This window comes from Mustela nigripes, chromosome 9 (genome assembly GCF_022355385.1).
Source record: "Mustela nigripes isolate SB6536 chromosome 9, MUSNIG.SB6536, whole genome shotgun sequence".
Classification (NCBI taxonomy): domain Eukaryota; kingdom Metazoa; phylum Chordata; class Mammalia; order Carnivora; family Mustelidae; genus Mustela; species Mustela nigripes.
This window is the reverse complement of record NC_081565.1, coordinates 84,390,163-84,400,693: the sequence shown is the minus strand read 5'-3', so window position 1 is coordinate 84,400,693 and position 10,531 is coordinate 84,390,163. Positions and strand designations below refer to the sequence as shown.

Genomic DNA, 10,531 nt, shown 5'->3' with positions numbered 1-10,531 from the left:
GAGATTATGCCGAGTGAAATCAGTCAAGCAGAGAGAGTCAATTATCATATGGTTTCACTTATTTGTGGAGCATAACAAATAGCATGGAGGACATGGGGAGTTAGAGAGGAGAAGGGAGTTGGAGGAAATTGGAAGGGGAGGTGAACCATGAGAGACTATGGGCTCTGAAAAACAATCTGAGAGTTTTGAAGGGGCAGGGATGGGAGGTTGGGGGAACCAGGTGGTGGGTATTGGAGAGGGCATGGATGGCATGGAGCACTGAGTGTGGTGAAAAAATAATGAATACTGTTATGCTGAAAAAATAAAAAATTTAAAAAAAAAAAGAAATCTTTCCAGTTTCCATCTTCTTTAAATTTGAAGGAAACAATGCAAAGTCTGCTTCCATATTTAACTACATTGTTTGTCAATGCACTATTGTCATAATGAAAAATTTAATATAACCAGATTGTTCAGTAACATGGTGTTGATGAAATGAATCAAGATATTTTTATGAAATACTATATAGCTGGTAGAAATTTTGTTGTATAAAACTTTATGGAATGATATTTACTACAGAACTTCCTAAGAGGTATGCCAGGACTGAGATACCAATGTCCTTTTTTCCCATGGAGCTACTCAGGATCTACTGTGGCCCGAACCCCCAGCTCAAATATCTCAAGCTGTCAAATGTTTTTATAAACAGAGATATACTCGCATGTCTACTAGGGCATATGCTTTGCCTACATCTGGATAGGGCAATATAAATGATCTTTATTTTCATGTGTTTGCTCATCTGCATTTCTCTTTTTTAGTTAATGATACTATTTAATAAAAATAAGAGAGAGTAATAATAATTTTAACACTTACATAGTCCTTAATATGCTTCGTCTTGTTTTTTTTTTTTTCCTCGAGGTCTATGAAGTAGGCACTACTATTATTCTTTTTATTATATAAGGGTTATTTTCAAATTCCATATTGGAAGCTATTAAGAACTGGACAAGTTGATGCAGGCAGAAAGGAGAAGGTGGAAATGAGACATATGGAAGGTAGAAAGAAGAAAACATAGTCACTAATTCTCTGTGGGAAGCAACTCTGCCCCCAGGATATTGACGATTATCATATTCATGACCAAAAAGGAATTCAAGGAAATAAAAGATTGTACAGAAGTTTTAAGAAAGCCTAGGGGAATGGTTAGTTTTCTAGAAGAAGCTGAGGTGGGCTCCTTGCTTGTTGATATTGAGATGAAAAAGCGTGGTGGTGGAAAAGTCCGGTGATAAAGGAGCTCAGGTGAGTCAGAGAACAGAAGGCTGTGGTTGGGCACCTATCCACGTTGGAGCCCCAGCAGAGATGTGCCAATGAGTGGATCCTCCTGAGAACAGAATGTGCAGAGAAGAGCAGGGCGCCAAAATCTTTAACCTTTAGGCTTTGTCTCCATAGTGGCGAACCCCACCAGCCCCATGAACTAGACCTCCCTGAGTGGGAAGATGATAGAGCAGAATTCTGGGAGTCTTTGGGCAAGGGTCAAGGTTGACAGTGGATGACATGTTCAAACACTGTTCTTCCATTGTTTTTCCTTAGGTCAGAGATTCATGTGTTTTTTTTTTTTTTTAAGCATAAGTAGAAAAGACATTTAATAAGCTTGTGGGGCATGGGTTGGTAAGGAGCTCAAAGTGAAAGGAACCCTAGCTCTGTGAAGAAGTGATCAGAAATGGAAAAGATACAACTGATTCATGACAAATGCGTGGCGTGCCGCGTTTATGTTGAAGAAAGGGATTGAGTTATGAAAATGCAAAATGGAAGGTCTCTTTGTGTAAATACAACGAGCAAACCTCTAGGAGGCTCAGGGAGCCACAGCTCAAACAGAGTGTGCTGGGTATATTTATGCTGGTGCATTCAAGAGGTTTATTAGGAAATATGTTTTTCAGGCAGTAGAAAGACATAAATGTAATAATGCAATCTCTTTCTCATATTTGGCATTAAGAAGAAATATATTAGAAATACAATAAATACTTATCTCTTCAAAGTCCCAGTTTTAAGGGAATTCAAAATTATTAAATAGAGTGCAGAGGACATCAAAGAAAAATGAGTACATAACTGTAAAATGTACTTCTAAAGAAAATGAAATGAAAATGCTATTATTTATTTTTGGAATCAAAAGACCAAAGGATAATTTAATGAGGATCAGGATCATTAATTTTTCACGATTACTGTCCAGTGATTTTAGGCATCTTCATTCCAGGTAGGATGATGAGAAATAAGCAGACACCTTTCATTTAAAAAACAGTTCCCCAGCACTGCATGCACATATATATGCACACACACATGCACACACACATGTGTGTGTTTGTGTAAAGAGTCTGGAGGGGTAGACATCAAAGTATCAAAAGTTATTATTTGTATGGGGTACAGTTATGGATGTTTTTATATCTTTCATATGTGTATCTACTAAGTTATCTGTAGTCAACATGAAATATGTGGACAATAAGAAAAATCAGGTTATTTTTTAAGGCATTTTAGAGACATAGATATGTCACTTCCCTCTCCTCCCTATCACTATGTCAACCCTCAGTCTGTAAAACTGATTTTTTTCCAAGAAGTCTGTGTGACAGTCCTGATCCCCTGTTTTATCTTCTTCAGATGCTGGTGAAAAATAACCACCTTTGCGACAAGATCATTGTTGTGCCAGGGAAAATTGAAGACATCTCTCTTCCTGAGGCTGTGGATGTGATCATTTCCGAACCGATGGGATACATGCTCTTCAATGAAAGGATGCTGGAGAGTTACCTTCATTCCAAAAAATGGCTGAAAGCCAATGGTGAGTTGGCCAATTCCTGATTCCGAAGAGTTTTTCCTCCTCCTTTCCCCATATTTAATTTTGGATGGAAAGGAAGACAGGGCATTTCTATTGTACCATTTTTAAAAATTTTCTCATCTTAATCTTTCACAAGAGATGAGCTAGTCTCCAGCCATGAAGTTGTAGGTGTGGGTTGTGTACTGCATGGTATTAAATATGGTACAGAGGACCAGTTCAGAGTTATGTGTTTCTGTCCCGTTTCTATCACTGTCTTCCTCAATGAACTTCACCTCCCACTTGACCTGTTGACTTAAGTTTTCTCATCTGGATTTAAAAAATAATCTCTAAGAAAAGTGATCCCTCAAGCCCCTTTAAGTGTTGGCTTTCTATAACATGAGAAACTCTCTGAGACCTGCTCTTTCTTTCCGACGTATTCCTCTCCTACCGTGTCTCCCTTTCCCTATGATCAGTACATGTACTTGATCAGTACATATACATATACATGATCAGTACATACACATATACATCAGTACATATCCAGTATTCTTTCTGTGCTTTTCAAGTATCTACATGTGCTAAGCAATCTGCGTACATTAATTTGTGGAAACCTTCCCAAGGGTGAGTGATGGAAGTTTTTAATATATTTGGAAGGTCAGTCCTGAGGTTCTTGGTGATGTTATATTCCTTCCACAGGGGACATTTGGTGGCGTCTGGAGACATTTTGAGTTGTTACAGTGCAGGATGGGTAATATTGTCATCCAGTGGGGAAAAAAAGCCAGGTGTGCTGATAAACATCCTTCAGGGTACAAGACAGACCCCTACCCCATCCAAGAGTATTCCAGCCCCAAATATCAACAGTACCAAGACTGACACCTGACTTCCCTGGAGGCACCATTCCCACCCCCAGTTTACAAAGGGAAAATTGAGGCACAGCAGGAGAAAACAACTCAGCAGGGACACACCTCTGGTAAATGACAGAGCAGGGATTTGAACCCAGGTCTCTCTGACCCTGAAGCCCACACTCCTGACTCCTGCGCACACACACTATTTTTCCACCCCTTACTAGGGAGAGGGGACACTTTTCACAGAATGGTTTTTCAAGTAAAATACAGAAAGTAATTGGTCAGTTTTAAAAGTGGCAGCTCCCGTTAGAATTGTGGCACCTTACCCAGGATGTGTCTCCCCGCCTTGGTAGCCAGCGGGGACAAAACGGTGACCACCAGGGCAGCTCTGATTCAGCATGTCAAGCAGTATACGCACAGCAGTGCGGGCAGGTAAGGAAAGCTTGAGGCTCATCCAATTCCCTGCATGCTTCAGAATATAGGGGTTCAGAGATGGACTCTTGAAAAAAACCTCATGCAAAAATAAATAAATAGACAAAATGTACTTAATGTCAGAAACTGCATTCGCATGCCGATGGTGAAACAGCCCAGGATGGTCTCGGAAGCTTTGTGTTTATGCGATGAAATTGAACTGTGGAAGAGAGATCATAAAGGACCAGTTGGATTTCCTACTCAGTGCCCCTCAGAAGGAATTTTTATATTGTTGTCTGGATTTTTTTTTTTTTCAAAATGTCTAGGTACTTGGCTGTTGGTGAGATTCTGAACATGCTTAATTCATGTGCATCTGTGGGGGCACCTCCAAACTGAATATCTAGGCTTAATATCTCCCGCTCCTTCCCCTCCCAAGTATTTGTAATAGGTATGAAACTTTTACTGGGCTGTGTATCTTTAGACAAGGAGAAATGAATACTGATTCTATCTTCTTTTTAACCCGTGTGTTCCTGAGGGCAGGAGGCTTGATTTTTTCCAGTTTTTTTTTTTTAAAGATTTTATTTATTTATTTATCAGAGAGAGAGAGAGAGAGCGCAAGCGCACAAGCCGGGGGAGCAACAGACAGAGAGGGGCTGGATCCCAGGACCCCAAGATCATGACCTGAGCCAAAGGCAGACACCCAAGCAACTGAGCCACCCAGGCGTCCCTATTTTTTCTAGTTATTTTTATTTTCCACCAAAATAAGATGTAATTTACAACGCCAAATAATGACATAAAGACTTCTAATGAAAAATAGTAACCCCGTTTTGCCCCAGCTCTCCCTGTCCTGAGACTACTACCCTACCTGAAGGCTTTCCCTCTCCCTTCCATTTCCATTTGGGACTTCTTCCCCTTACTTACCGGCATATTTTGATACAAAATTGTCATACGGCTATTTTCATTGCTCTCGGGTTGAGAAGTGTGCTCTCCTGCACAGCATTTTCTTCCCTGCTGGGGGTGCTCTTGTTCCCCGCCCCTGTCTTCTCCATGTATTCATGCAGGTCCTCAGTTCCTTTCCCAGACCCTCGAGGCCAGGTAGATTTCTGAATCGAGAATCTGAAGGTCTTGGGAAAGGTGATAGACTCCTCTGCTGCGGATTGCTTACTGCCTGCAGTGGAGTCTGAGGCCCCACCGTGTGACGAAACACATCGTATTTCTGCAACAAACCATATGAATATGGATACCAAAGGGGATAAATAAAGACTGTAAAGAAACTCGTGTCAGTTCAGGTCAGATTTTGCCATCAGATGATGTTGCTGCAAATGTGCCCAAACCTCTAACTTCAAGGGCTTTCAGGACCCAATTGAATATAAGGAAATATGGACCGAGATCATCATTTGGTCGAATCCGTAATCAGTGCTTAGGTTATTGTGACAATGTACATATCGTTCTGAGCTGAGCCAGGTGGCAAAGTGGGTGCATGAGATTTTCAATTTTCTCATGAAACCTTTTGTTTTTCTCGGAGTTAGTTTTCACTAGCTTGGTTTTTGATATGCTCGTGACTAATTATTTCCATGCTCTAAGGAGACTAACAGATCCTATCAATATTTAGTCAGTAGGAGCCTTCCTCCTGTGGATGCTCTGTTCTCTTCTCCCCGACGTGCCGTGGTTCTTCTCCAGCTCCGCCTCACGCCCGCCATATTTGACTTCCCATCATCATTTTCTCGCCTCTTCTCTCTGTGCCCTCTTCATCTGTGGCCTCACAGATGAGGCTCCGGCCCTGGATTTGCCCTTCTACTTACTAGCTCTGTGACTGTGACCGAGTCACTTCAAGTTCCTTGTTCCTTAGCTTTTGGAGAAAAAGTACTTGAGAAGTTAACTTTTTATGGACCCTTTGTATTACCATTTTGCAGGGTAGAGAATTGGAACTTGGATGCAATTTTTAATCAGTGTTTTTAAGACCTCTCTCTTTGGTTTCTGGTTCCAGTGTTGCCGTTGAGTGGTCCAGTGGCCTTCTGACTCCCGATCCTTTAGAGTGACAGCATTTTCCCCTCTGAATGCTTTTAGTATATTGATTTATTTCTAGCCTTACTGTGAAGCTTTTAAAATTCTTGTCTTGGGCGTGGAGTGAGCATGCTTAATCAGAAGATTCCTCTTCTCCAACTATGAGAATTTTTCTTGTATTTTGACCTTTGATGCCCTCCTCCCCTCCGTTTTAGATCCTTGGAATTCCTGTTAGGCTTGAGGCTCAGAGCACCTCGGGAGCTTCCCACGTTTACACAAATCCTGATACATGTTGCTTTCCTAAGATTGTTTAATATCCTTCTGTCTTAAAATTAAGAACTCACTAGGCAGTCATTATTGTTTTGAAACCTGTGCATGAGATTCAGGTGGACACATGTGAATGTTGTTAACAATCGTGCTTTTTCTCCATTTTTGAAAATACCCTAAACAAAACGGTCTGTTCTGGGTGTTCTACCTACTAGAAGTTCAGTTAGTTGAGTGTTTGAGGCTTTGCCTCCAGCTCAGGTCATGGTCCCAGGGTCCCAGGGTTGAGGCCCGCGTGGGGCTCGCTGCTTAGTGGGGAGCCTGCTTCTCCCCCTCTCTCTGCCTGCCTCTCTGCCTACTTGTGATCTCTGTCAAATAAATAAATAAAATCTTTTTTAAAAAGTAAAGAAAAACAGCCAATCTGTTCTATTTAGACAGGCATCAAAGGGAACATAGTTAGCGTGTGGGCTGTGGCCTCACAGATGAGGCTCCGCGCCTGGATTTGCCCTTCCACGCACTAGCTCTGTGCCTGTGGCTGAGTCACTTCACGTTCCCTGTTGCTTAGTTTACCCATTTGTAAAGTGTGTGGGGGGGGAATAATAGAACGTACTGTATTTTATGATGAGGATTAAATGAATCAATACAGGGAAAACCCATAGAAAAGATCATGGTAAAATCTTAAATTAATTTTGATCAAGAAATTTTAGGTGTTAACTTTTGTGACAGCACCTCCAGTTTCTAAGGTGATACTCACTTCTGAAGTAGGGTTAGTAGTTCATCTTTCTTTTATGTGCCGGATCATTAAAGACTATGAGAAAGAGTCTCCCTAGAAATGACAAGAATAATAACATTGATCGCTGTGTTGGCCCATTTTGGAACGCTGGGCTTCAGGCATGCCAGGCTAGGTGTTTGTCTGCCCACTACGGAACCTGCCTTTCCTTCCCCCTGGTGACTGGGAAGGTCAGGAACAACAAACAAGAGTGGGTGTCCCAGCGAGGAGGATGGGGACCGCCACCCCCTCGCCCCGAGAAGCAGAGCCTCCAGCAGCACTGAAGAAGATCGTCAGCATGATTACCCATGGACGGAGTCTCAGAATGGAAATGACAATGGGATAGAATGACGGGGGGTGAATTATCTTCAGAGCTGTTTTTACAATAAATAGGATTTTTTAAAAATGAAGAAAGTGCGCAGAATTCCCAGCCCAGGGCGTACGGAAAGGAAAAAGCTGACAGCAGAGAAGACAGGACGCCGGGTTAAATGCCTCTCCTAAGACTCCGCGAGCTTTTCTCATAACATAGCTCTGTGACTGCGCTAGGATTCTTCTTTATTTTTCCTCCAATCTGCTGCCTAATTTTTTTAATCCTTGCTTAGAGGCAAAATTGTATTTCAGCCTCTTGGGTAATAACTGAAATAGGACGAGAGAGTGGCGTTGGTCCGGTGGCAGGTGAGTGTCCCCTGCAGTCGGAAGGCGGCGCTCGTCAGCGTCTGGGTCTGTTGTCTCTTGCTCATTAGGAATGCTGTTCCCGACATTCGGCGACATCCACTTGGCCCCCTTTTCTGACGAGCAGCTCTACATGGAACACTACTCCAGAGCCAACTTTTGGTAACGTTCTCTCCTCTCTTCCATTCTTCCTCCTTTAGAGTGAGCCAGAGTGTCTGGTTTGGGTTCGCCATCTGGGGTTATATAAATGGCGGGGGGGGGGGGGGGGGGGGGGGGTGCCGTGCACTGTGGGAGGTTCAGCTGGACCCCTGGCTGCTGCCTACTAGAGGCCAGTAGTGCCTTTCCCCTAGTTGTGACCCCCAAAAATGTCTCCAGATACTGCCGAATGTCCCCAGCAGGGGAAGGGGGCATAAAGTCATCCCCTGTTGAGAACCCCTGGAGTGGACAAACCCGGGAGCTCCTGAGCAGGTGGCCTCTAGCTGGAACGACAGCATCCTCCCCCTACTGCGTCCCCCCCCCCTTCCCCCTTAACGTTATCTATTCCCTGGGCCCAGGGCCGCGGCTTCTGTTAGAAGGGACCTTGGTCAGAGGACAGGGCAATCGGTACATCGCAAGGTAAAGGAGTCGATCAAAACATCTTTCTTGGAGTTTTCGCACTAATGGGCTCTTGGCTTTTGGACATTTCACTTCACCTTGATAGACTTGGTTTCTTCATTTGGAGAATGAGAACTAATACAAAACAACCGGCTCTAAGCCAGCATTCCGTCTGGCATTGTTTTTTGAGCACTGGTTTTTGTAAGGAGAAAGAGGGAAAGAGAGCGATGATATTGGACCCATGGGAGGGAGGAACCGAACAGACAGCCTCCGAGTAGGAATGTTAGGTGTGTAGGAAGACAGGCATGCGCTGGCAGATGGGTGGGGAGGGTGCTAAAATGTAGACTCTGAGTTCCAGCTGACGTATGCAGAACCTTCCAACACGCAGATAGCCACAGCGCATTTCTGGGTCTTTTTCTCTTTGTAATCCTGCCTCTTGGTGAAGAAGCAGCCAAAATGTGCTTTGGTTTCCCAGGCTACAAGTTCTTTGAAGAGTAGGGTCAAAGGGCTAAAATTTATTCTTTCTCTCTGATTTTTTTTTTTCTTGTAAAATAGGCTTTCCTAGCACAGATTTGCATTTCATGGTTTCTGCTCAGTCTGTAATTTTGAAACTCCCAAGCCACATGCTTCCTAATGGGGGTGAACGCCTCTTGGTGTGTGATGGGGGCCACCTTAATTATGATCATTGTTCTCTGAGGTCATGCTGACCCAGAATGTTTATATTTTAACCATAAACTTCCTGAGTCGGGGATGAGGTTGGAGAGGCAGGGATCCCAGGTAGCAGAATCGACCAGATTACGTCCCCCAGTGGGACAGCAGGGGAGCGCGTTGTCCCGGCAGTGCTGGCGCGACTTCCCCGCTGTGCCATCTGCTGCCATCTTGGTACCTTGAGAACGAATGTTAATGATCACAGTGGATTGGCCTGGCTCACCATCAGCATACAAACATACTGCTATTTATTCCATCTCAAAAGAAAAAATAACCTTTTTTTATCTCTCACTTCCCCAGTTAACCACCACCCATCTCTCTTAGTCCCTTTACTGCAAAACTCCTCAAAAAGCATTCTATCCTCCTCGTCTCCAAGACTTTGCTTCAGTTTCTCTCTTAAGACATCCCTCCGTGATGGCTCTTACCAAGGCCCCCGGTGTGCTGACCTCCACAATGCTAACCAGTGTCCATCCTCCCTTGTCTGCTTATTGACCCCAGAACCCTTATTTGAGCAGCATTTGAAATGCTTTGCAATCTTTTAATTTCTCTTCTGCCTCACGGGTCACTTTATCAACAAATCCTTCACTGGTTCTTGCTTGTCTCCTTCACCTACTGATGTAGGAGCGCCCCTGGACACAGTCTTGGACCTCCTCTTTGTCCATTTATTGCCTTGGTGAGCTCACCCATTCCTTAGCTTCAGATGCCGTCTGTATGCTAATGATTGCCAAGGATATTGTCCTCTAGCTCACACATGTCCTGGGAACTCCATATTTTTATACCCGGTGGCCTCTTGGACATTCCCCCTTACAGAGACTTACCATCTAAACTCAGCACCTCATCTCCCCCACACCCCCCACACCCCAAATCTGCTCTACTCATAGTCTTTCCGTCTCACTTGATGATAACACTGTCCTCCCAATCATTCAGGCCCGAAACCATGGAGGCCCTTCTTTCTTTGTCCCCATATCTAAACCATGAAGAAATTCTGTTGGCTCTACTTTTGAACTCTACCCAGAATCTGTCCTATTCTCATTATATTCTCTGTTCTCCCTTGTTCCCAACGCTGTCATCCCTCATCTTGATTACTGCTATAGCTTCTTAACCTGTTGGTTCCCAGCATTCCCAAAGCCTTCTGGTAAATTCTGTCCGGTCTGGTTGCTCATTTCCTAGGACCGTGTTCATTCAACTCCAGCCACACAGGTGTCCTTGCTGATTTTCAGGCATATGCAGCCACCTCGGAGCCTTTGCTTTTGCTCATCTTTCTACGTGGAACACTTTCCCCCCAATATTCATGTGGCTGATCCCTTCACCTCCATAAAGTCTGCCAAAATGCCAGCTCTCCTGGGCATCCTGTTTAAAATGGTAGCCACAGCACTCATCATCCCAATCCCACTTTTTCTGCTTTGTGTTTTTGCTTTAGCACTTACTGCTTCCCAAAAGACATATAACCCCTTTATTTATTATTGTTCATTGTCAGCATCCTTCCTGATTGCA

At 43.7% G+C, this 10,531-nt stretch overlaps 1 protein-coding gene across 4 annotated transcripts in view; it reads left to right on the top strand.

Moving 5' to 3' along the window:
• The window catches only part of LOC132024852 (histone-arginine methyltransferase CARM1-like), a 247,794-nt gene that overhangs the window by 199,799 nt on the left and 37,464 nt on the right, over positions 1 to 10,531 (top strand). For all 4 annotated transcript variants that reach the window (XM_059411943.1, XM_059411941.1, XM_059411944.1 and 1 more), the window contains exons 6-7: positions 2,617 to 2,794; positions 7,807 to 7,897. In XM_059411943.1, coding sequence (XP_059267926.1) covers positions 2,617 to 2,794; positions 7,807 to 7,897 — 269 coding nt within the window. The remainder of the gene's footprint in view (positions 1 to 2,616; positions 2,795 to 7,806; positions 7,898 to 10,531) is intronic.